Source organism: Carcharhinus amblyrhynchos, chromosome 30 (genome assembly GCF_965287045.1).
Source record: "Carcharhinus amblyrhynchos chromosome 30, sCarAmb.v2.hapA, whole genome shotgun sequence".
NCBI lineage: Eukaryota > Metazoa > Chordata > Chondrichthyes > Carcharhiniformes > Carcharhinidae > Carcharhinus > Carcharhinus amblyrhynchos.
Genome location: NC_137353.1, coordinates 26,300,392 through 26,327,899, shown reverse-complemented (window position 1 = coordinate 26,327,899; position 27,508 = coordinate 26,300,392). Strand labels below are relative to the sequence as shown.

The window sequence follows — 27,508 nt, the reverse complement described above, 5'->3', positions numbered from 1 at the left end:
AAGCTGGGTGTGGGAATTGCTGATTCAATTCTGTCCTAAGTTGACTGGCGTAATCACAGAATGAGCAACTCAGAGTAACCCTAAACCCACCAAGCCCACTCCGCGACAAAAATAGAAGAAAGCCAGTCAGAATCCTTTTCCCAGAGTTGAAATGCCTAATGTTAGGGAGCATGGAGAGGGGAAAGTTCAAAGGAGATGGGAGCAGCCAGGTTTTTTTTTACACAGAGAGTGGTAGGTTTTTGCTGCCGGGGTGGTGATGTGGGCAGATACGATTGGGGCTTTTAAAGAGCTTTTAAATAAGCACATGAATATGCAAGGAATAGAGAGGGATATGGACCAAGGGCAGGCAGTAGGGATTAGTTTAATTTGGCGTCATGTTTAGCACAACATTGTGGGCCGAAGGGCCTGTTCCTGAACTACTCTATGTTCTATTTCTAGATCCAGTCGGACTTTTAAAACAATGATTTAAGATAAATACAGAAATAGTACATGCTGGATAAATGCAGCAGGTAAGGCAGCATCTGCGGAGGGGGAAAGTACTAACATCCAAATGACCTTTCTGTGGGATGGATACACACTGGCACAGGTCAGCTCTGTGCAATTTGGTTTTGTAATCTGTGATGTTTGACCAACGATGGAAGGTGACTGTAGGCTGCTCTCCCCATTTGAGGGGAAGAGGTGACTGGTGGTGATTTAACCTGAGAATCGCCACACCTCGAGTGAGGTGGTAAAATCCCACCCCACGACTGGATAAAGCACTATTCCATCCTCAGTAAAACAGCCCACAGTGGCGCAGTGGTTAGCACTGCTGCCTCACAGCATCAGGGACCCGGGTTCAATACCAGCCTCGAGTGACTGTGTGGAGTCTGCACATTCTCCCCGTGTCTGCGTGGGCTTCCTTCAGGTGTTTCAGTTTTCTCCTAGAGTCCAAAGATGTGCGGGTTAGGTGGATTGACCATGGTAAACGAGTGGGGTTACGGGGACAGAAGGTCTGGGTAAGATGGGGGGGGGGTGGGTGGGGGGGAAGAGGCGATTCAGCAGAGGCCATGTCACAGGCTTCCTACAGGGGGTCACGGCCTCTGCAACTAAGATTTCCAGAGTAATCAGCTCCACACCGATTTCCACATGGAAATCGGGGTTTAAATTTTATTAGCAGGCCTGGAACGGCATTTTCCAGGTCACTAGCGTCTGCCCCATCCCCGTTGGGAGTGGTTCACTCCAGCAGGGCTTACAAATGCTCCCCACTAATGGGGAACAGGTGGCTGACTCCACCGGATGGAACAGAGGCCATGGAGGCCCCCCCCCCCAACCCCGGAGGTCAGGAGTGCCTCATGGTCACTGCCAGCCTGGCACCCTGACACTGCCCAAGAGGCAAACAGGCACTGCTCAAGGGGCAGCTTGACACTGCCCATCAGGTGTTGCCATTCTGACAGGGATGGCAGGCAGAGGGAGGAATACAACTGGGGCTAGCCATCCTCCGGGGGGGGTGGGGGAGGTTGTCAGCACTGTTTAGAAGGGGGATTGGGACTGCCTGTGTGTGGAGAGCAGGGTTACGGGACTCAAAGGCTTGCCTGTGGAGGTCCGGGAGGCCAGCTATGGGGGCGTCGCAGGGCTGGCCAGCGATCGGGAGATTGGCAGTGCGGGGCCAGTGCTCATGTGATGATCTCGGCATTGACAGGTCAGCGCATGCACAGTGGCCCGATCAGCACTGTGCTGCCAGCCACTCAAGCGGGAATAGGCCCAGCCCACTGATTTTCATAGTGAATCCTACTAGGGCACTCTATGATGCACACAGTGCAGAAGATTCGCTCTGGAAAATCACACTGAAAATACCAGTAGGAGTTACCCCCATTTTCCCACAAACTGGGGACTTAAATTTTTTCGGGGAGAATCCCCGCCATAATCTTTCGGTGTCGACTCGATGGGCCAAAGGGCCTCTTTCATAGGGATCCTATGGTTCTACAATGTTCCACGTTGTGGTTCATACAAGAATGCCACATGTACTGGACATTCAATACCAATTCTGTGCCGCCAAGGTGGTTGGCACCTTTGGGAGAGAGAGCAACCAACATGCTTCATCCAGAATTCCACTCACTGGTCTCTCAGTCCCCAGGAGCAGCATTACAACAGCGGCAAGCCTGCTTTCCCCGAGACCTGACCAACATCACTCATTGGTAACTCACCTGGCTGAATATCCTGGAACAAGGATTTCCAGATGGTGTACTGCAGGGGGCCCATGTACTTGGAAGTTGGAAAGTCTTCGTATGTTAAATTGGTTTCGTGGATCTTCCCCTTTAACCTGGGAGAAGAAAGCTCAGTTTAGCGCACAGAAAACTAACGCGTACAAAATGAACAGAAAATGCTGGATAAACTCAAGGGCTCTGGCAGCATCTGTGGGGAAGAGATACAGAGTAAATGTTTCAGATCTAAACAATCCTTCAACAGATCCTATAGTTACTCATAGATTCATAGAATCATATTCATAGCGTACTCCAGTGTAGAAGGAGGGCATTCGGCCCATCGAGTCTGCACTGACCACAATCCCACCCAGGTTCTGTCCCCATAACCCCACTTATTTACCCTAGCTAGTACCCCTGACATGAAGGGTCCTTTTTGGAATCTATTGGTCAGGCTCTTGCTAGTTTTCTGGGTTGGCACTTACCACAGCCAATCGACCTAACCTGCGCACCTTTGGACTGTGGGAGGAAACCGGAGCAGCGAAAGGAAACCCACGCAGACACGGGGAGAATGTGCACAGCCTCTGCACAGACAGTGACCCAAGCCAAAAATCGAACTCGGGTTCCTTGGCATGGTGAGGCAACAGTACTAATCATCATGCCGCCCACTCTGGCTCACGCACTTGGGAATTCAAAGTCATTTGAAATTTTTACAAGGAGAAGACGACATCGGAAGAATCAACAAGTGCTGACGGGCTCCAAAGAAAGCAGCCAGCAGTGTGGTCGACGTGAATCGCAGCAGCTGAGGGAAGCAAGAAAGAGTGTCTCTGTCTCAGTGAGCTGCCTCTGCAAGGGTAGGATTGCCTCTGGACTAAGGGTTCCGGAATGAAAGTGGGAAGAGAGACCTTGGTCTGTCGAAGATCAAACTACTCCTCCACTTCCAGCCTGACCAATCCACATAAAATGGGACAGAGTATTTTAACGTTTACCTGGTAAACTGGTTTTTGGGATCCCCGTACCAACAATTGTGTGACTGGAACATTCGGATTTATCCGTTCCTGACTTTTATACATTTAAGCATTTACTTATTTCTATTCCTCTCTGGTACAAGTGAAGAAATATTGTTTCTGCACTAGCATCTTAAACCACAAATTACTTCATGTGAAAGTTATTATTGTAGCCATTCTTTGCTTATCAGTTTAAGGGTCGTTTTTGGAATCTATTGGTCGGGTTGTTGCTAGTTTTCTGGGTTAGCATTCATGGAGTTTTTCCCAGCCCCCATAGAGATTCTGATAAAATGAAACAAGTTTTGTTTTATTCATTCATGGGATGTGGGCATCACTGACTGGCCAGCATTTATTGTCCATCCCTATTTGCCCTTGGAGGGCAGTTGAGTCAACCACGTTGCTGTGGCTCTGGAGTCACATGCAGGCCAGACCAGGTAAGGACGGCAGATTTCCTTCCCAAAAGGACAATAGTGAGCCAGATGGGTTTTTCCAACAATCGACAATTGTTTCGTGGTCATCAGCAAATTCTTAATTCTAGATTTTTTTTTTATAACTTCCACCATCTGCCATGGTGGGATTCGAACCCAGGTTCCCAGAACATTAGCTGAGTTTCTGGATTAAGATAAACGCAAAATACTGCGGATGCTGGAATCTGAAACAAAAACAGAAAGATGCTGGAAAATCTCAGCAAGTCTGACATCATCTGTGAAGAGACGAAGGGTCAGCTAGACTCGAAACATCGGCTCTGTTCTCTCTCCAGGGATGCTGTCAGATCTGCTGAGATTTTCCAGCACCTTTCTGTTTTTGCTCTGGATTAATAGTTTGGTGATGATACCAATAATAGTTGCTTTACAGGTTAAATGATCTCTGCCCTTCATTTGGTAAGTATTCAGAGCAAAAATAGAAAGGCACTACATAGGGAATCAGACATAGATCTGGGTCTACCACTCGCATGCTGGACGCTCCTGCTACTATTTCCTGTAGAGGGCTTTGGGAAAATGGCACATAAAAAGGAGTTGAGGCCAGCGTAGATCAGTCATTGAATGGCAGGGCAGGCAGGGTAGCCGATTCCTGCTTCTATGTTTTGTGTGTAATGCAGCATCCCTGAGAACTTCCCTCAACTAGGACGCTTGTTGTACTGGAGAATCTCTTGTTTCCCCGAGCTGTGATAGTAAAACTTAACAAAGCTTGCTTTTTAAAGAAATAAACTAGTTTTTATTATCACAAGACTCCATGCAGTACATGGCCGAATCTTGGAAACGGAGAGCAGTCCGCACTAACTGCTGATTCTATCCCAAGACTGCGCCCGCTACAAGGATCAATTCAATAATTATACCTTTTTCTTATCAGCTTACATGATTTTAGTAATACAAGCAGTGGTACATCGAACAAAACAATTTCTATGACTTCCTCATCCCCGACCTTACGTAATGTCTCATATGTTATCTCACGGTATATGGAGTCAATCGTGTTAAGGCAGGCTTCCCTGGTGTTAATCATGTCTCACTCAGGCTGTGTGAAGTCAACCTTATCAAAACAGACTGAGGCCAAGCATTTGGCCTTCTCTGGTTGTCGTCATTTCTTTGTTCAGAGTCAGTTTTACAGGGGTCTGGCATTTTGAAATGGCTTGGTCTGCTGTCCTTATTTCATACTAAATACTTGACCATTTTTCCCATCATGCCACTGCTTCATTCATACACTGATTGGGAATGTATCCTCAACACAATGTTTGTCTGACCTGGAAACAAGGTCACAGGCAGGACACACAAGCTCTCCACTGGACCTACTTAGCACAGACACCCCAAAGAATGAATGGTGAATGGATACTCTACCTCTCCAAAGTAATGTTGATGCCTTCGAGGAAAAGCAGCTTGTCCGCCTCCACCAGCTTCTCCTGCAGGATCTGCATCCCCTCCTGCACCTCGCGCAGTTGGTGGCTGTAGCGCTGGATTTTCTGTTCAATGTCATTCAGGGTGCGGGCGGTGTCAGTCTCCAACTCTTCCAGCATCGACTTCTGCTTCTCCTTCAGGAAACGGTGCAGGCGGTCAAAGGCCTCCGCGATGGTCGCTCGAAGACTCTTCGCCGAAGACTGAGTAAAAGATAAGAACACAGGAACAATCAAAAACCAAAGAAACATCAGCAGAGCTGTGACCAAACTGTTGGCATTCGCCAATATGGGGGCAATCTCATATTACCGTAACTGGAGTGAGCCTCTGGGAGGCCAAAGATGGGCAGGTTAGGTGGATTGGCCATGTTGAATTGCCCCTTTGTGTCGGGGGGATTAACAGGATAAATATGTGAGGTTATGGGGATAGGACCTGGGCAGCACTGTTGTTGATGCGTTCTTGATGGGCTGAATGGCCTCCTTCTGCACTGTATTGTTGATTGGTTATTTAAACTGTTCTCTCTCTAAAAGCTGCATTCACAGTGGCTATCTGGAGGAATTAAAGATGAAGAGGTATTCTAAAAGAATCTATACCTACTATTAAAAATAAATTCAAAGGGCCCATGTCACCAGCTTGAGTTAGAGACAGGTATGGATCATAACGGCACAGAAAGCAGTCATTCAGCCCACTGAGTCCCTGCAGACAACTTGTGCAGCACAGTGAGTCACATCGCTCCACACTACCTGTGTAGCCCTGTTATTTCCCTAAATAGCCCAATCAAATACCCTGTTGAAATTGTTGATCATCTGTGCTTCCACCATCCTTGTGGACAGCAAGTTTCAGGCCATTATCGTTTACTGTATGAAAAAAAGCCTTCCTCACACCAACTTGCACTTCCCCAGCACCCCGCTCCCCCACCTCACACCACCCCCCATCCCCTCCGTCCCTCCCACACCAGTATCTCATGCTGAAAACCCTATTTCTGTGTCCCCCCCTGCCCTTGTGCCATCAGCGAATGGCAACACCGCTTTCTCTTACCTACCTTATAATCTAAGCATGTTAACCTTATCAAATTTCTCCTCGATCCTCTTTGCTCCAAGGAGAATCAGATCCTCAGACCTTCCTATTCGCGTTGTGAGAAAAACGTGTCAATTTCTGCATGACGTAAGCAGGCCCTGACTGAGGGAACCTGAATCTCACTCTGCACCATCTCAAGTGTGAGGGGACCACAGAGTGAAACCTATCACCTGTTCCAACTGACAAGAGGAGGGCGGGGGGGACGCGGAGGGGAGCTGGGGGAAGAGAAGGAAAGTAAATATCAGACATGAACTTCTTAGCAACCAGCGGCAGGAAGCATATACAACAGCCTGGTGTCAGGCCTCTCATAGTGAGATGGCAGGAGGGTCAAGCAAAGAAACAAACTTGCACACGCAGACACGCGGGGACACTGCACGCACGCAGACTCGCGGGGACACTGCACGCACGCAGACTCGCGGGGACACTGCACGCACGCAGACTCGCGGGGACACTGCACGCACGCAGACTCGCGGGGACACTGCACGCACGCAGACTCGCGGGGACACTGCACGCACGCAGACTCGCGGGGACACTGCACGCACGCAGACTCGCGGGGACACTGCACGCACGCAGACTCGCGGGGACACTGCACGCACGCAGACTCGCGGGGACACTGCACGCACGCAGACTCGCGGGGACACTGCACGCACGCAGACTCGCGGGGACACTGCACGCACGCAGACTCGCGGGGACACTGCACGCACGCAGACTCGCGGGGACACTGCACGCACGCAGACTCGCGGGGACACTGCACGCACGCAGACTCGCGGGGACACTGCACGCACGCAGACTCGCGGGGACACTGCACGCACGCAGACTCGCGGGGACACTGCACGCACGCAGACTCGCGGGGACACTGCACGCACGCAGACTCGCGGGGACACTGCACGAGTACACACAGACACATGGGGACATTGCATGAGCACACACAGACACGCGTGCACGCGAAAGTATTAAGCTGACAGCACAATATGTAGGAATCCAGTCTTCTGCTGCCACTCACAAATACGTGCTCCAACAGGAGGGACACAGCAGTTACACAAAAAAAAACTTCTAACTGCATTTGGCTCATGTACAAACCTGATAACTCCCTCGCTGGCTCAGTAAGTCTGTAAATGAGTCATAGACACCTGGAAGTCCTGACGTTAATCCCTGGTCTGTACTGAGTCAGTAAGAAGTCTCTCAACACCAGGTTAAAGTCCAACAGGCTTATTTGGCAGCACTAACTTTCAGAGTTTCAAGTTCCTCCATCAGGAGGGTGAGGACTTGTGTTCACAAACAGGGCAGAGATGCTTAGCCCAGTCCAATGCCGGCATCTCCACATCGGTACTGAGTCAATCAGTTGCCATCAGAGGGACAAAACTGGCCTCAGTACTCCTAGGAATGAGGAGGAAAATCACTCAGGGGTCCCTATGCAGTGATCCCCAGTGGACAGTGCGAGTTGCACATTATAGTTGAAGATATGTTTGGGCTCAATTAGGATTATCCTGCCAACACTCATGAATAAAGACTAATCGTTGAGTATTCATTAAACTGTGTGCCAGCACCTTCAGGAAGATAATAAATGGGAGGGTCAGGAAAACACACACAGACAAAAAAAATCAGATTCTAGAATAATTAACCTGTTCCCAGTAATCTCTCTTGTCCCTCTGCAGCAACTGTTTTATGCTGATTCACACTATACCAATTACCTGAAGTCCAATTCAATCTCTTATCCGATAAATATTTTACATTGAAAAGATGGGCACGTCCACAGATTCAGTCTGTGTGTTTAAGTTTATATTAGTATCACTCTTACAGCAGGTGACACTGTGGCACAGTGGTTAGCACTGCTGCCTCACTGCGCCAGGGACCTGGGTTCAATTCCAGCTTTGGGTAACTGTCTGTGTGGAGTCTGCACATTCTCCTCATGTCTGCGTGGGGTTTCCTCCAGGTGCTCCAGTTCCCTCCCACAGTCCACGGGTTAGGTGGATTGGCCATGCTAAATTAGCCTTAGTGTCAGGGGGAGTAAAAGGGTAAATGCGTGGGGTTGCGATAAAAGGGCCTTGGTGGGATTGTGGCCGAATGGTCTCCTTCTGTACTGTAGGGATTCTATGATTCATTAACACTGCAATGAAGTTATTGCGAAAATCCTCTCGTCGCCACACTCCAGCACCTGTTTCAGGTTCACTGAGGGAGAATTTGGCATGGCCAATGCACCTAACCAGCACATGTTTGGACTGTGTGAGGAAATCGGAGCTCCCAGAATTGAACCCAGGACCCTGGCTCTGTAAGACAGCAGTCACTGTATCTTAACTCCAGTTACCCACCTTTGTCCGCCATGCCTTAACAAAAGAAAATAAATCTATCAAATCAAACCATGGGTGCTAGCAATCTTACACAACTTCATTCTGCATGTGCAAGGTTGGCCAGTTATTGAGGACAAGACTTTCTGACAATATGGAGACATTGAATCATGGACAGGTTTCAACGCAAAAAGCAGGAGGCCATTCAGCCCATGGTGCTGTGCCAGCCCTCTGGAAGAATATCTCAGCTGGTCCCACCTCCTAACTCCACAAGGTTTTCTTCTTCAGGTACTGATCCAATTCCCTTTTGAAAGCCACAATCGGATCTCCCTCCACCACCCTCTCAGGCAATGCATTCCAGCCCCACGTTCACTAGCATGAGGTGGGGCCACAGGGCAAAGTCCCAAGGAGAAGAACATGTATGGTTGTGATCCTACCCTGAAATATTTGCATATTCAGTTGCTGGCCTTCGAGGGTCCAGAGGAGATTCCCGAGAATGATCCCGGAATGTAAAGCTTGCCGTATCAGGAGCGTTTGAGGACTCTGGGTCTGTACTCGATGGGAGTTTAGAAGGATGGGCGGCGGGGGTGGAATCTCATTGCAGGATAATGAAAGGCCTGGACACAGTGGACATGGAGAAGGTGTTTCCATTCATAGGAGAGACTAGGATCACAGTCTCAGAATAAAGAAATGACCCTCTAGGGGAGGAATTTCTTCAGCCAGAGGGTATTGAATCTGTGGAATTCATTGCCGCTGAAGGCTGTGGAGGCCAGATCATTGAGTGTATTTAAGACAGAGATAGATAGGCTCTTGATTGGTAAGGGGATCAATGGTTACGGGGTAAAGGTGGGAGAATGGCTGAGAAACTTATCAGGCATGACTGAACGGTGGAGCAGGGTCAATGGGCCAAATGGCCTAATTCTGCTCCGCTATGTTATGGTCTTGGGCAAAAGCACTTGGGTGAGGCACCAGATGGGAACCTGTGTCTTGGAACATGACCCAAAACAGAGTCACCTCCTTCAGAAGTGAAGGAAAGATAATTTGCATATTGAAGCAACATATTGTACAGAGAACACACAGTGTGATTCATAGCTCCAGCACTGCAGCATTTTAATTTGTAAATGGTGAATACAGTTGAGGAAATCAATCTGGTCCACTGCGCAAGCAGAGAGTATTATACAGGAGATAAGGATAATTAAAACTCTGACGTAATGATCACTCTTTCCCTGGATGAAGTACTTTGCCGCTGTTAAAAGAGTTTTCTCAATAGTTGCATTCCTTCTTCTCCAGACATTTCTGCTTTTTGCTGGTTTTTGGTTTGAGGATGCTGAGAGTCATCTGATACCTCCCCATCAAGGAATGTGAGGGCCGAAAGAGAAGGGGAGTGTTGGCAGGCTACTCAACTACACGAGGAATCACAGAGGAACCAGATTCTCTCCTCACTCAAAATCCAGCAAAGGTCACGCAATCATTATCAAACGCACGTCCCCTGGTTACATTCTACCTCTTTAGTAAGGTCAGTCGTAGCTACCATCCCAACAGAAATTAGGTAACCTCAGTTGGATTGAAGGTTGAACCCAGGAACTTCGCTGTGGCGCAGTGGTTAGCACTGCTGCCTCACAGCACCAGGGACCCGGGTTCGATTCCGGTCTTGGGGTTACTGGGTAAGCCTGGGGTAAGGCAGTGCAGACCTGATGGGCTGAATGGCCGCCCTCTGCACTGTAGGAATCAGCCATGATCTAATCAAATGTTCTACGCTCACATTTCCCTGTTCTAACTGGCTATTTACATGAAAAGAAAACCTGGCAATGGGGAAGGGGTTACCACTCAGAATGGTGGCACAGTGGTTAGCACTGCTACCCTACAGCACCAGGGACCTAGGTTCAATTCCTGGCTTGGGTCACTGTCTGTGTGGAGTTTGCACGTTCTGTCTGTGTGGTATTTGCACGTTCTCCCCCTGTCTGCCTGAGTTTCAAAAAACAAAGAAAATTACAGCACAGGAACAGGCCCTTCGACCCTCTAAGCCTGCACTGACCACGCTGCCTGACTTGGGTGCACTGGTTTCCTCCCACAGGCTAAAATGTGCAGGTTATTTGGATGGGTCCTGGTAAATGCATGAGGTTACCGGATAGGACAGGGGGATGGGCTTGGGTAACATGCTCTTTCGGAGAGTCTCTGCAGATTCGATGGGCCGAATGCTCTCCCTCTATACAGTAGGGATTCTATGGTTAATCCCATGCTCAAACGAGCCACTGAGGATTTGCAAATCCTTTGACAAAAATAGAGCTTTCTTTAAAATGTAACAAGAGAATTAGTGGTATTAAACACTTTCAATAGCCAGTACCGAAAACAGAAAGCTGAAAATACTCAGCACATCTGCCAACATCTGTGGAGAGAGAAGCAGAGTTATAGAATCCCTACAATGCAGACGGAGGCCATTCAGCCCATACAGTCTGCACCAACCACAATCCCACCCAGGTCCTATCCCTATAGACCCATGTAATTGCCCCAGCTAGTCCCCCAGACACTAAGGGGCAATTTAGCATAGCCAATCCACCTAACCCGCACATCTTTGGACTGTGGGATGAAACTGGAACACCCAGAGGAAACCCACGCAGATAGTGACCCAAGGCCAGAATAGAACCTGGGTCTCTGGTGCTGTGTATTGTCATTCTGCCATGACCATTTTCAAAATGAGGGTAACAAAAGTGACTAATTATGGTGAATGGGAATACCACTTGGCTTCTGGGGAGACACGGTGGCACAGTGGTTAGCATTGCTACATCATAGCATCAGGGATCCGGGTTCAATTCTGGCCTTGGGTCACTGTCTGTGTGGAGTTTGCACATTCTCCCCGTGCCTACGTGGGTTGCCTCCCACAGTGCAAAGATGTGCAGGTTAGATTAACTAGCCATGATAAATTGGCCTTGGTGTCAGGGGGTTAGCAGGGTAAATAGGTTGGTTATGGGAATAGGGCCTGGGTGGGGTTGTGGTTGGTGCAGACCTGATGGGCCAAATGGCCTCCTTCTGCACTGTAGGAGTTCTATGAACATCTCTCTTCAACCTGTTTCTATATTCGATGAGTCTCTTGTGCCCATCACATACCCCAGCCACCACATGAGTGGAAGGGACCGTTCTTTGCCGCGGGTTAAGACAAGTGTTTCCACCTCAGGTCTCCAAGGTTTCACTCCAACCCAGGTTAATGAGGTAGCACCTCATCTGCAAACCCCACCACAGGACCTGGGCACATCATCTAGATCAACTCAACACTGCAAGACCAGAGGGACATTACGCTGCCTTTCGAATGGAAGTCAAACTGAGTCCACATTTTGAAGTGGATGTTTAAATATTAAGGGTGGGATTTCCTGGCCCCATCAGCAATGGGCGTTGGTGCGGGTAGGACAGGAAAATGATTTTCCAGTCCCGCTTGTGACAATGTCTGCTGCTTTAGGGATGGGAAAATCCCACCCTTTGAAGTGTGGGGAGTTCTCTCCACTCCTGTCCATGTGCAAGCCAACCTTCATCCCCTCAGCAGCACCGTGATAAAACCCTCCAACTGCTCATTCAGCTCAGATCAACTGGTTTGTCCGGCAAATTATTTGCCAGGAGACAAGTATCATTTAGCTCCTGTCATGACCTCAGCATGTAGCAAAGTGCTATCCGGCTGATGCCATACTTTTGTAATGTTGTGGTTATGGAAGCACACAGCAAAATTCCACATACAGCCACGAATTAATGACCAGGAAATCTTTTCTAAGTGCTGATGGTTAAATGTTGGCAAAGAAACTGGGGAAAACTCAGGCCTGCACAGTGACACACTGATTAGCACTGCTACCTCACTGCGCCAGGGACCCAGGTTCAATTCTGGCCTCGGGTGACTGTCTGCGCGGAGTTTGCAAATTCTCCCCGTGTCTGTGTGGGTTTCCTCCCACAGTCCAAAGATATGCGGGTTCAGTGGATTGGCCGTGATTCTTTGTGTCAGAGGGACTAAAATACATGGGGTTACGGGGATAGGGCCTGGCGGGTGTAACGATTTTGATCAGGCAATTGAGGTTAGCTTCCTTGAATATGAACTCCCTGATTATGGGCCCTGGCAAGATGTGCCATCTACAAGTCCAGGTAGCAGGCAACCAAGTCCAACCTGACTGTCTGCCCCTCTATCACGGCTAGGTGTCCCTGGAGAGGGAGCATGCAGTGTCCCAAGGCACCGTTGATGCCTTCCATGCTTGCTGGGCATCACGGGGACTGGGGTGCATTATTGACCCCTTTAATCACATTTTAATTCAATATTTTACGTTTCCTTTCCACTTTGTCTTTTGTTTTGGGCGGTTTCCCCTCCTTTTAGGAAGCTGCCCCTTTTGAGTTGCCCCTAAGTTAATTTGATTTGTTTCTTTGGTTGGACACCAAAAGATGCTCCTGATTATAGGCCAAATTGATGGTCCAATCAGGGTCCTCACGCTCTGTACTCAAACAGGCGTGTCAGTTCCTCTGGCACTCTGGATATCAGCTGTACACTGAGAGCACTCTGTATAGTGCTGTTAGATCTAATAAATAAAGGAATCCTGGTGAAGGGACTTCTGCCTCCGAGGACTTGTTCTGGTGCAGGCTCGAAGGGTTGAATGGTCGCCTTCTGCACTGTAGGGATTCTATGATTCAAACCCAATGGTAAAATAGTGCCAAGGAATCCTTCACATCCATCTGAAAGGACAGTGAGGGCCTCGACTGAAAGTGAGTCCCATCTGAGACTCAGTACGATGGCACCAAGTTAGCCGAGGTTGTGTGTTCCGGAGTGGGATTTATATCCCAATTTGGAAGCAGAGCCACAGCTGACACAGTGAAGCGTATGAAAGGGTGTGTGTGTCAAAGATAGGCCAATGAATTTGGAGCAGTGATCAGCCACGATCAAAATGAGTAGCTGAACAGGATTGAGGGGCTGAATGGCCTTCTCCTGTTCCTATTTCATTGGCTATTTGCCAGATTTTGTGAGCACCATTCAATGTCCAAGCCAGCCTACCAACAAGTCACCTGTCATAACAAATAATCCACCTGGTACAAGTTGCTAGGCCATGGCTTGACCTTATAACAAGGTGCCGTGTAAATACAAGTTTTCCCTTTACATGGGGCAGCACAGTGGTTGGCACTGCTGCCTCACAGCACCAGGGACCCGGGTTCGATTCCCGGCTTGGGTCACCGTCTGTGTGAAGTTTGCACATTCTCCCCGGGTCCGTGTGGGTTTCCTCCGGGTGCTCTGGTTTCCTCCCACAGTCTGAAAGATGTGCTGGTTAGATGCATTGGCCGTGCTAAATTCTCCCTCAGTGTACCCGGACAGGCACCGGAGTGTGGCGACTGGGGGATTTTCACAGTAACTTCATTGCAGTTTTAATGCAAGTCTACTTGTGATTAATAAATAAACTAACTAACCAAAAGAATGAATTTGAAAGGCAGTCCATGCTAATCTTTACAAATAAGTTGCCTCTTACCGAGAGGACAGATGTGGCTGGAGTTGTCACATATGCACAGCGAGGAGGACGGAAGGAGATTAAAAGTGAAAAGTGTGTCCCTTAAGGTTTACCTTGGTCTCGGAGAGCTGGCGTTTCAGTAGCTGTAGGGCCTTCACGTGACCGTGCTCACTGTCCTGCAGAACGTCATACTGATCCTTCAACTCCCTCTGCAAATAAAAACAATGGAAATTGGCGTGATGGGCAGACAGGGGAACTTGGATCGGGCATCTCTGATCCAGACAGCGCGATGTTAACTCAAATCAAATGCAGCTCAATCCACCATCAAGTGTAACTCCGGCCCTTTTCATTTAAGAGGCTGCTTCCCAGTCTCCTAACCAGCATTTGACCAACTTATGGCTTTGTGAAGGTTGTAAAGAAGGCTGTTTAACAGGGAATATTCCAGAGTTTAATCGCTACGCTGAGGCACGTGCACAATGGATCATTAGGCGAGGCGGCAAAGTCAATAGTGCAGACCAACAGTTTCTAATTGCATTTCACTGCGACATAAACAGCAACGAACACATTGCGTAGGATAGGACAAGGGAGCTGCTAACCAGCTACAAACTGCTGAGAGTGGTGGGCAGCAGGTAAGCAATATGCCAGGGTTTACCAGCCTGGTGCCTTTGCAAACCACAGAATCCCAACAGTGCAGGAAGAGGCCATTCAGCCCATTGAGTCTGAAAGTGCATCCAACCCAGGTCCTTCCCCTTCCCCTGTCCCCATAAACCCCGTGCATTTAATATGGTTAATCCAACTAACCTGCCATCTTTGGACACTAAGGGACAATTAAGTATGGCCAAACCATAAACCTGCACATTTCTGGACACTAAGGGGCAACTTAGCATGGCCAATCCAACTAACCCACACATCTTTGGAGGGTGGGAGAAAACCAGAGCACCCAGAGGAAACCCATGCAGACACAGGGAGAACATGCAGTCTCCACACAGACAGACACCCCCAAGACTGGAATTAAGCCCGAGTCTCTGGCACTGTGAGGCAGCAGTGCCAACCACTGTGCCATCACAGAAAGTGGCACGGGAGCAGGGGGACACCAAAGTGCCCCTGTCTCCCACCCAGAACTCTGAGAAAAGGCAACAGAGAAGATGGTTGAAAATATGAATGCCATGTCCAGCGAGAGCTAAAAAGAATCAGGAAAAGAAAATCAAAGGTGTAGGCTATGTAAACTAATTACTTTGTTACATGACAAACACAGGCCTCTATGCAAATGCTAAAAATAAATGCCATGGTCTAATGATTTCTTGGTTTCATGTTGAATGGCATTAAGCAGGGAGACCAGTTAACCTAGATGTAGTCTTGCCATGACAGATCAAAGTCTAGATATGCTTTATTTTACTGCAGACGTGCATGATGTGGACTTACAAAGTACAGGTTGGCCCAGCACTGATTCTTAAAAGGGATTCACTCAATGAATAGTGTCCTCATTTCATACTGTGCCGTATGAAAACTATCAAGAGTTACATTTATATAGCATCTATCATACCCTTGGGAGACCCTGAAGGATGTTACAGCCAGTGGGGTACCTTTAAGTGCAGTAATCACTGTAAACAGTTTGCGCAAAACAAGTTCCCATAAACAGCAATGTGATAACAACCAGAAAATCAGTTTTCGTCTTGGCGATTGAGTTATAAGTGTTGGTTAGGGGAGTTCTGATTTCACTGGCACTCCAACCAATACCGTCATTGGTTTGCTGCCCACGCACGGGCAAAGTGAGCATGTGCAGACTGGTATCGGTGGCCATCTTGCGTTGGCGGGAGACACAGTGGATCTTTTATATCCACCAGGACAGGCAGAAGAGGCTCTCAGTTTAACATCTCATCAAAAGGTCAAAGCCTCCAACCATGCAGCACTCCCTAAGGATTGCATTGAAATGTCAGCCTAGATTGTGTGTCGAAGCTTCTGGAATATGTGTCCTCCTTTTGCATCAAGCAGCATGCTCCTGAAGCTATGTGGCACTGGACACTGGTTCTACACAGTTTCAATCCCCGTCCTATTCTGCAGATTGCCATTCAAATACCGTCCTGTCCTGCCATGACAAACGTGAAACAGGACGTGGTCCACAGTTATTAGATTCTTTCAAAGAAGCCAAGATATCATCAAAAGATCAAGGGATTACGCAGCCCAAAGCGTATCGTCAGAGCTCAGACCCAGTCGCATAACCTCACGCCCTCCTGACCCGACTTCCACACGGGCAACTGGTTCCTGTTCAGGTCGATGAACCGAACCAGCACTTCTTTCAGAATGTGGGAGGAAACCGAAGCACCCGGAGGAAACCCACGAAGACACGGGGAGAATGTCCAAACTCCACACAGACAGTGACCCAAGCTGGGAATCGAACCTGGGTCCCTGGCGCTGTGAGGCAGCAGTGCTAACCACTGTGCCACCTTCCCAGGCTTTCAAATCCAATGATATGTTACAGCCCTCAGGACTCAACACTGAGTTCAACAATTTTAGACTCTGAACTTTCTCCTCCATCTTTACTGTTGTTTTTATTATCCCAAACATTTTTTTGTCCCAGTGCAAACCTCCTCCTCCACTGGGCCATCTGTCACTTGTTCTTAAGTTTTGCCACATTTTTGCTGCAGTCTCTCCTAGTTCCACCTAATCTGTTCCAGCTATTCCACCCCCTATTATATAGAATCACAACTCTCCCCCTCTTTGGTTCTGAGGAAGAATCACGAGGATTCGAAAAGTTGGCGAGAATTCTCCAACCTCGCCCACAGCTGCGAATCTCCAATCCCACTGCAATGAGAAGTTTATTTATTAGTCACAAGTTAGAAGTTTATTTATTAGTCACAAGTAATCTTATATTAACACGGCAATGAAGTTACTGTGAAAATCTCCTAGTTGCCACATTCTGGCACCTGTTTGGATCACTGCACCTAACCAGCACATCTTTTGGGCTGTGGGAGGAAACCAGAGCACCTGGAGGGAACCCACGCAGACATGGGGAGAGCGAGCAAACTCTACACAGACAGTGACCCAAGCCGGGAATCAAACCCGGGTCCCTAGCGCTGTGATGCAGCAGTGTTAACCACTGTGCCACCGTGCCGCCCCAATTATCTGTCCTCGCTCGCAGCAGTAGTGGACGTGCAAGATCGGAGAATTCTGACCATTAACTCTGGTTTCTCTCCCTATGGAAGCTGCCTAACCAGCTGAGATTTTCCAGCTTTCCCTGTTTTTGTATCACAAGTACAAGATTAGGGCACAGTGGGGAATCAATTGTCTTGTGGATGTTTGTGAATGCTGATGTCAACTCAAAATGTTAATTTTTAAAAAAGATTCAAATATTGTCACAGTTCCTGGAGGCATTACTTATTTTTTTGCTCCCACAATGGAATTTTGCTCTCACACCATTCCAAAGTTCCCTCCTCCCATCCACCCCCGACCCAGTCCTGGTTATGCTATCACTCGTCTCTCTCGGTTCTCATCGGCACTCTTCACTTCGCTCCAACAATGTTGGCATCCTTCTCTTCTTTCAGCTCCTGGAGCGCTCTCCTCCACCTTCCCCTTCCATGGCATTCTCCTGTACCACTCCCTGCCTTCCACCTGCAAAATGTTTCATGCGGACGGGAATTCTGCAGCAGAAATCATCACCAAAAAATAAAAAGCCCCCAGCAGGAACACTCGACACGGTTCCATTCTCTGGAGCACAAACCGTTATCGCAGGAGCCAAGGAAAGGCGGATTTTCAAAACACGGAACCTGCAATGAATCCACAACCGTGGGACGATATGATGGCACAGCAATTAACACTGCAGCCTCGTAGCACCAGGAATTTGGGTTTAATTCTGGCCTGTGACAGTCTGTGCAGAGTCTGCATATTCTCCTTGTATATGCATGGGTTTCCTCCCACAGTCTAAAAGACGGGCTGGTTAGGTGCATTGGCCGTGTTAAATTCTCCCTCTGTATACCCAAACGAAACGTGGCGACTAGAGGATTTTCACAGTAACTTCTTTGCAGTGTTAATGTAAGCCCACTTATTTAAAGTTTATTCATTTAGTGTCACAAGTAGTCTTACATTAACACTGCAATGAAAGTACTGTGAAAATCCCCTAGTCGCTACACTCCAGTGCCTGTTCGGGCACACTGTCGGGCAATTTAGTACAGCCAATTCACCTAACCGGCACATCTTTGGACTGTGGGAGGAAACCGGAGCACCCGGAGGACACAGACACAGGGAGAACAAGCATTGACCCAAAGCTGGGAATCTAACCCAGGTCCTTGGCGCTGTGAGGCAGCAGTGTGCCACCATGTCGCCCCTGTATAAACTTTAAAACATTAAAAACGCAAAACTACCTGCACATGATGTGCGTGCGTGAAACATACCAAGTAGAAAAAAGAAGTGTGGGTTTTAACCATCGTGCGTACATACAGGGGTGGGTACCCATTCCTGCAATAGGATCATGAGACAATGTAAGTGCGCTGCCAGTAATACAAACTCCCACTTACAGCTGGATACTGTGGTGCTGTCACTGGGAGATAGTAGGATCGGCATTCCTGAAAAAGTGAGATTAGAAGGAATTATCTGGTCCAGCAGTTTGTTCTGGAGAGAGTGGGTTGAATTGTATATACATTTTCAAATAGTATTTTTTTTAAAAAACGCATTAACCAGAGATTTTTTTTTAAACAAATACTTCAACCCTCAAGCACAGAATGAAATGATGAAGGCCAAGAAATGAGGCCATTTTTCAGTTACTAAATGCTTTCCTAATCCTCCAATACAGCAGCAGGGAGCCTGTTCATCACAGACTGTCAGCTCTCTATCCACCGCACCCACTTCCTCCCTGAGTGATTACAATGGGGCCCACTGCAGGAAAACCCATCCAACCCAAGAGGTCCTCACAAGGGCGCACTCCAGGCTGCAAGTCAGAGAACCGTGGAATCCCTACAGTGCCGAAAGAGACCATTCAGCCCATTGAGTCTGCACCAGCTACCCACCCAGGTTCTATTCCCACACCCCTCATGTTTACCCTGCTAATCCCCCTGACACTAGGATTAATTTATCATGTCCAATCAACCTAATCTGCACATCTTTGGACTGTGGGAGGAAACCAGAGCACCCAGAGGAAACCCACACAGACACGGGGAGAATGTGCAAACTCCCTACAGACAGTGACCCAAGCCAGGAATTGAACCTGGGCCCCCAGTGCTCAGAGGCAGCAGTACTAACCAATGTACCACCCACAATGTCAAGGCAAGTCATTTAAAATACAATGACCTGAATGTGGAGCTGGGAGATGAAGGAAGTTCCTCTTCTACGAGGAATAGGCATTGCTGCTTGCCACCGCCCAACCCTCCCTCCCACGGTCGCTGCCTATTTTACCTCCATAACTCAAGGCATCTTGAGGAAATAAGCCCCAGTTCCAACACAGGGGGCAACTCAGGTCACACCACAACACAGTAAGTGCTCACTGCTGCCCTGCGTTGCCCAAAACTGCCTCCCCTGAATAGTTACACTCCACGTTTATCCTGTAATGCCGTAAGTTAGTAAGCGTGCAAGAGAGTGCAGACCACTGAATGAGCCATTAATTACCCCATCCATTTGTATGGAATATTTAATATAATCAAACATTTCACAGTGCTTCACATAGAGGAGAGGGATTAAGTGGAGAAGGATTTAGGACAGAGATGAGCAAAGCGGTCAAAGATTTCAGAGAGTTGGGTAAAGACACAGTTAAAAAAGTAAGATTTCAAAATGGGATGGTCACGGGCGAGAATTAGCAAGATCATGGAATCATAGAATCCCTGTAGTGCATGAGGCCATTCAGCCCATTAAGACTGCACTGACAACAATCAAACCCCTTCCCCACCCCACATCCTCATAACCCTATGTATTTACCCTACTAAACCCCCTGACACGAGGGTCAATTTAGTGTGGCCAATTCACGTAACCCAAACATCTTTGGACTGTGGGAGGAAACCAGAGCACCTGGAGGAAACCCACGCAGACACAGGCAGAATGTGCAAACTCCACAGACACTGACCCGATCGAACCCAGGTCCCTGGCAGTGTCAGGCAGCAGTGCTAACCACTGTGCTGCCCATGAAGGAGTTTAGGGAAGAAATGCACCAGCTATTTGCATAAACATTTTCGTTAAATTCCTACACTGCAGAATTAAGCCATTTGGCCCATTGAGTCTACGGTTGCCCCAATACTCTCTATACCAGAAATTCTCTTGATACAAAAGTCTGAGCTCACATATCAACCGACTCAAAAACAGCTTTTTGCCTGCTGCCATCAGACTTTTAAATGGACCTATCTCACATAAAGTTGACCCTTCTCTACACCCTAGCTAAAGCTGTTATTGAGTCAGTTGATATGTGAGCTCAAACTTTTGTATCTTTTTCCCAACGGAAGGTGGGAGAGAGAATGTCTGGTATAGAGAGTACTGGGGCAAACAGACTCAATGGGCCAAATGGCTTACTTCTGCAGTGTAGGAATTTAATGAATATGTTTATTCAAATACTTGATGCATTTCTTCCCTAAACTCCTTCATGGGCAGCACAGTGGTTAGCACTGCTGTCTGACAGTGCCAGGGACCTGGGTTCGATCGGGTCACTGTCCGTGTGGAGTTTGCACATTCTCCCTGTGTCTGCGTGGGTTTCCTTCAGATGCTCTGGTTTCCTCCCACAGTCCAAAGTTGTAGGGTTAGGTGAATTGGCCATGCTAAATTACCCCTGGTGTCAGGGGGATTAGTAGGGTAAATGCATAGGGTTATGAGGATGGGGGGGGTGTGGGGAAGGGATGTGATTGTTGTCTGTGCGGGCTTAATGTAACACTACAATCTGCACACTCTCCTTTCCTTCTCTATGAACGGTATGCTTTGTCTGTACAGCACGCAAGAAACAGTACTTTTCACTGTATACCAAAACAGGTAACAATAATAATAAATCAAATCAAAATTTTCCCTCTGGAATAGGGAGAGGGCACAAACAGATCCATCTCTCTCTGATGGCGAGGATGCCCTCAGTGAATGAGCTGAATGCCACCTACTGCCTCGGCTCATACATGATGAGGAGTTCTGCACTTGAGTAACCAGAGGCGGCCAGCACTTGCTGAGCTAGCTGGAATGAACATGAAGTGTCAGAAGCAATTGTATTAAAGATCACAACGTACAGACAACCTAGAGCCATTGGTCCCCCACTTTGGCATCCAGAGTGTTCAGTTGGGAGTTGTACAGTCCAATGTGGAATTAAACCAGGCAGACCACCTATAGTACAGCTTCAATCCCCCAACTGCCTCTAGTAATGTGGAGCAACACCCCTTCAGGAAGAGTGACTCCATATGCCACACGGTGACATCTCCTGAGACAATCATGTCACTGTGTGCCTCTCTGCTGACGAATGCAGAAGTAATCTCTCAAACTTAACATTTGCACAACAACTTCAATTATTCAAAAAATGTGCAGGAGGGGGAAATGGAAGAGGGAGAAGAGGAGAGTGACATGTCACTGCGGTTAGCACTGCTGCTTCACAGCACCGCTGCTTCACAGCACCAGGGACCCGGGTTCAATTCCCGGCTTGGGTCACTGTCTGTGTGGAGTCTACACGTTCTCCCTGTGTCTGCGTGGTTTTCCTTCGGGTACTCAAATTTCCTTCCACTGTTTGTAAAGACGTGCTGGTTAGGTGCATTGGCCGTGCTAAATTTTCCCCCAGTGCACCCGAACAGGCACTGGAGTGCAGCGACTAGGGAATTTCATTGCATTGTTAATGTAAGCCTATTTTTGACACTAATAAATAAACTTAAACTTTGCAGAGAGGGGGAGGGTGAGGTGGGGGAATGACGGGGGTGGGGAAAGAGAGGCTGAGAGAGAGAGAGAGAGAGAGAGAGACAGGAGAGAAAGAGAGACAGGGGCAGGAGATAACAAGAGGCAGGAGAGAAAGAGAGAGAGAGAGGTGGGGCAGAGTGAAAGAGAGAGAAAACTGTAAAGGTCTCCAACGAGTTTTTGGAATTTCTTAGAACACTTTTCCTGTACACTCCTTTCAAAAACAGTGGTCACGCCCGAATGCTCACTCAGTACTATGCCAAAAATACACATTGTGAGATTTATTCCAGCACGACACCTGCTCCTGGTGCGTGTGCAGTTTTCAGAGGAGGATAGTCACTCACTCAATTGGTTCTGAGTTAAGATCTGACTGGAATTCATTCCTTCTTAAAAAAAAGACTCTCCTCATGCAACCTTCCCCCACGCCCACCAGCCTGCTTCCCTCCACTTGGCCTGGTCTTCACTCGCGTACAGATCTCTCAGGCACCCGCAACAGGCCTTTCTTGATACATGAACTCAAACAGTGGGAGTCCGCAACCAAGAGTTAGCCCAGATCTGATCTTCAATTGACTTTTATAAATGAGCACAGTTCAGGGGACACTAGGTAAAGGTGAGGAGCGGATGTGGACATTTTGTCTCTCTCTAGCCTAGAAGTACCAGAGGTGGCTTGAGGGGGGGGGATACATTAGCAATGGAATTTAGGGCCTTCCTTTCTGGTCTAGATGATCCAGCTCCTTTTGTTCCTTCCAAGATCCAAAGGTATTCCACTGACCTTTCCCTCTCTAGAATTCTCACTTGAGATGGTGCCCAATTCTTTTCCAGCACTGTCAATCTGTCAAATTTCTTAATGTCTCAGCCTCCCCTTCTTCCCACAGGCTCTTAAATTTATGCCCATGAAGGCCAAAGCTGGTATTAATCAGGTGGCAGACAGGGAACTTGCCACCCAGGGAGTACTTGGTGTGTTTGCTTGTGGGCACCCAGTGATGGGGGAGTCGCTCACTCAAAGGCATTGAGTGCCTAATTGTTGGACCTGGCATTGGGAAGGAGGGGACCCACTGAAAGCCACCACCCCATGCCCTTGCTGCCAACCTCCCTCTAAAGTTAAAGTTTATTTATTAGGCACAAGTGGGCTTACACTTAACATTGCAAGGAAGTTACTGTGAAAATCCCCCAGGCTTCACACTCCGGCACCTGTTCTGTGAACCCCACCACATGACCACGCTTCCCAGCATCAACTCAGCTCCAAGGCCTCAATGAGTGAAGCGCCAGCAATGGCCACCGCCTCCCAGTGGCACTACTGAGTGAGCAAGAACTGGCAGCCAATCAACAGGCAGGACTTCTGCTCTCAGGATCCTCGATTCCGGGAAGGAGGGTTGCCAATGGTACGTCAAGTATCTGAGTGACACAAGATTTGGCGGACTGCCTTGAAAAGGGACAATAGAGGGGTGGGGGGAGGGGGTGGCATATGGTGGGTCCCATTGCCTCTCTAGCTGGGGACAGAGACTCCCACTGCCCACACCCCCACCCCCAAAGGATTTAACCCAATGTTTCAGAGGAGATTGATATGGTGAGAGGTGGAAGGTTTCACCAGCCTTTACCAGAACAACTGTAGCTTCAATCAATCATCAGGCTTCCCTATCTGACAGAGGGTGTGGACTCCTGAAGACTTTTCTTCCAAAAGAGTTACTTCTTGGATCGACCTTCACACAATTAGACCTGTGGTTGGGGTTTGATGGGACGGAGGGAGTGGCGAAGATGGAAAGAGTCATGGGAAACTCTTAGCTCTCCGGCCCCACAACCAATTCTGGAATGTTCCCTCAAGTTTGCCAAAGAAACATTCCAATGCAAAGGAGGTGCCCTCACAATGACCTTGAAAACTCACCGTGTGTGGAATTTAAAACTCAACATTGCCAGGAACTATCCCCATTTGCGTACTTAAGTTTCGAACCAGTTTTACATGTTGTATAAATCAGAAAATCCAGCCTATCCTCAGCTCACACCCCTCTGTTAGCATTACCTGTCATCGCTGCAAACCCTTCTGAGTGTCCGGAAAGGTATGAGGCAGGCAGAGAGTCAGAGGGTGAGATCTTCCAGCGTCCTCTGCTATGTTTTCCAACAGCAGAGGCGGCTCACCATTGGCTCCGAGCAGGATTTTCCAGTCCTGGCAATGTCCACGGCATTTTGCGTGCGTCAACTGTCTCACTGCTGGTAGACCCACAGCTGGTAAGCCCTGCTGGCAGGAAGGGCTGGAAAATCCCACCCAGAATCTTTTACAGCACAGAAGGTGGCCGTTCAGCCCATTGAGTCCATGCCAGCGTTCCATATAGTAAATCCAGTCAGTCCCATTTTCCCCTCCCTCCACCACCTCTCTGTGGCCCTGCAAGCTTAGTTCCTTCATGTGTACGTTCAAGTTCCTTCAGGAAGCGTTCATCGTCTTTGTTTCAGCGCCACCCTCTTCGGCAGCGAGTCCCAGGTCATTAGCACTCACTGGGTAATAAAGTCTTTCCCAATACCGTAGCGTTCTGCCCTAATGTGGAAGGGCAGAAGCTCCCAGTGGGGAGCTCTCTGTGTGGAAGTTCTCCACTTTACCATGGTGAAGTGGGGGGGGGGGGTTGTGTATTGACATGGAGAGTATGGCACACAACAGCGAGTGGTTTGTGGAGTCCCAGGCCTCCTATATTTTCTACGGTTTGGAGGAGTCCGTCTTTCACATGTATACAAGCTGCCTGAGGTTGCAGCCCCCTTTTTTGACTACTTGAGGGGGCCGCTCTTCAAATTCTGGCTGCACTTCAGCCCCATGCTCCTGATCTTAGACTACCTGGTGCAGAGGGTCAGGGGGTGGGCAGGCCAGAAGATTGACTCTTGTTCCTGCTCCTGGACTAGGGTGGCCATTAACAGGCCATTTGTCTGCCCAGCTATCTGCCCCTCTTCTGCACATTCACACCCAGGAGAGGGAGCACTCGTTGGCCATCAGTACTCTTGGCAGCCGTCCCTGGCCACCACAAGGAGCTGGAGTGCATCATCAGTGGTTAGCATTGCTGTCTCGCAGCACAGGGACCCGGGTTCGATTCCCGGCTTGAGTGACAATCTCTGTGGAGTTCTCCCTGTGTCAGCATGGGTTTCCTCCGGGAGCTCCAGTTCCCTCCCATAATCCAAAGATGTACGTGCTAGGTTGATTGGCCATGTTAAATTGTGCTTTGTTTTAGGGGTATTAGTACAGTAAATATATGGGGTGATGGGGATAGAGCCTGGGTGGGATTGTTGTTGGTGCAGGCTCAATGGGCTGAATGGACTCCTTCTGTGCTGTTGGGATTCTATCAGTGCCTGGAACACTAATTGAGTTAGACGTGGCTCCTTTTGTCTTTTGTTGCAGTGTTCCTTTAAGAGGCTGTGAATTTGTTAATTAGTTTGTTTTGGGGGGGGGGTGCGGAGGGAGGGATATATAAAGTTCTTCCTTGCAATCCTCCTGCATTTCTTGCCGGCTAGTCCTCATACCATCAGCTAAATGGGAAAGATTTTCTTTGTCTAGGTCTCTTGTCACTTGCCCTGCAGGCACTGGATGGAACTTAGTGTAGATTATAGGAGGGGTCTCACCCACCAGCTGAGGGAGTCAGAGATCCTAGTCACAGAAACACAATGTTGTTTATCTCTTTTTGGGAAGGTCCACCACATAATCTGTGACGGCATGGGGATCCAGGGACTCCGGGCTTGGAAATCCCACTTGCCAAAAGCCAATGGTGAATCTTCACAGTGCGGCATCACCACTGCCTTTCTGACAGTATTTCTGTCTCCAAGGAGCTTTCATACCATTTTGATCAAGAGCTCGTTTCAAGTTGGATCTCGGTTTTAGGTGCGTGCAAGGCAGACTGAAAGAAAGTGACATTTAACAAAGAACAAACCAAAGTACAGCACAGAAACAGGCCCTTCGGCCCTCCAAGCCGCTGGCGATCATGATGCCCAAACTAAACTTTAAAAAACCCCTTCTGCCCTTACTCAGTCCGTATCCCTCTATTCCCTCCCCTATTCATATACCCATCCAGATGCCCCTTAAATGTTGCTAATGTGCCTGCTTCCACCACCTCCCCTGGCAGCACCTTCCAGGCACCCACTCTCTGTGTGAAAATCTTTCCCCGCACATCTCCCTTAAACTTTTCCTCTCTTTCTCTCACCTTGAACCTGTGTCCCCTTGTAATTGACACTTCCACCCTGGGAAATAGCCTCTGACTATCCACCCTGGCTGTGTCCCTCATCATTTTATAGACTTCTATCAGGTCTCCCCTCAGCCTCCGTCTTTCCAGTGAAAACCTCTCCTCAAAGCCAACACCCTCGAGACCAACCCGAGAGTCGCTTGCTGCAGGTTCTTTGGCTTCTGGCCTGGTTTGTGTCGTGCCTGTTGCTACAGGAATACAGAGGATTAAAATGGCACCTGATTGCGGCGTGCGTGGTGGCTGCTGGCGGTAATGTGCCCACCCAAGGCCCAGGATCACTGGAGAAACCAGACCAGAGGTGAGAGATTGGGGGGAGGGAGGGGGGTGGGGGAATGCAACAGCTGCAAGGGCAAGGCAGGAGGGAGTTTACTGACTGCCTGAGAGATTGTTTCCTCTTGGAAACGCCAATGAGATTTGCTTTTTGGACCTCCCGCTTGGTAAGTCCCCCACGCAGCATTGGGTGAGAGAGTGCAGCCCTGAAGTGGGCATTAATTGGATGGCAAGGCCGTCCCTGGGGCTTCCTGCCATGGACAGGGGGGGCATAGGCAAGACGACAACAGAATGCCCAACTCCTGAATCCCCTCCTACCGCCAAACACACCATGGAGCGAGGATAATAAATTCCACTACAGCTCCAGGCCATTTGGATTTGCATAACGCCATCTTTGAGCCTTTCTGATTGCAAGCTTTACAGTTGGGACGGCTTAAAGCTATCGTCCCGGTGCTGTGCCCAGTATTCATCAGCCTCGCCACCTAGCTGCCAACCTCCCCCCTCCTACCACAGGCCTGTCACTTTTCTCAATAGCCAAGACGCAGATAAACTAAACTTATACCACACACGCCGCAACCAGGTGCCATTTGAATCCTCTGTATTCCTGTAGCAGCAGGCACGACACAAACCAGGCCAGAAGCCAAAGGATCTGCAGCAAGCGACTCTAGGGCTGGTCTCCAGGGTGTTGGCTGTGAGGAGAGGTTGGAGAAACTGGGTTGTTTTCTCTGGAAAGACGGAGGCTGAGGGGAGACCTGGTCTACCAAATGATGAGGGACACAGCCAGGGTGGATAGTCAGAGGCTTTTTCCCAGGGTGGAAGTGTCAATTACAAGGGGGCACAGGTTCAAGGTGAGAGAGAGAGAGAGGAAAAGTTTAAGGGAGATGTGCGGGGGATGATTTTCACACAGAGAGTGGGTGCCTGGAAGGCGCTGCCAGGGGAGGTGGTGGAAGCAGGCATATTAGCAACATTTAAGGGCATCTGGATGGGTACATGAAATAGGGAAGGGAATAGAGGGATACAGACTGAGTAAGGGCAGAAGGGTTTTTTTTAGTTTATTTAGGGCGTCGTGATCACCAGGGGCTTGGAGGGCCTGTTCCTGTGCTGTACTTTGGCTTGTTCTTTGTTAAACGTCACTTTCTTTCAGTCTGCCTTGCACACACCAGTTGCCTCCACCTATAGCCAAGATCCAACTTGAAACGAGCTCTTGATCAAAATTGTATTAAAGCTCTTCGGAGGCAGAAATGCCCTCCAGCACTTGCTGTGCTCCAGAACTGTTAAAAAGAGTTTGGAATTAATTACAGGCCCTTTTAAG

General features: G+C 48.7%; 1 protein-coding gene across 1 annotated transcript in view; it reads right to left on the bottom strand.

Annotated features, from left to right (window-relative positions):
• trim62.1 (tripartite motif containing 62, tandem duplicate 1) overlaps positions 1 to 27,508 on the bottom strand; it is a 102,044-nt gene that overhangs the window by 9,005 nt on the left and 65,531 nt on the right. The window contains exons 2-4 of the mRNA XM_080215137.1: positions 14,005 to 14,100; positions 5,017 to 5,273; positions 2,184 to 2,299 (exon numbers count right to left, since the gene is read on the bottom strand). Coding sequence (XP_080071263.1) covers positions 2,184 to 2,299; positions 5,017 to 5,273; positions 14,005 to 14,100 — 469 coding nt within the window. The remainder of the gene's footprint in view (positions 1 to 2,183; positions 2,300 to 5,016; positions 5,274 to 14,004; positions 14,101 to 27,508) is intronic.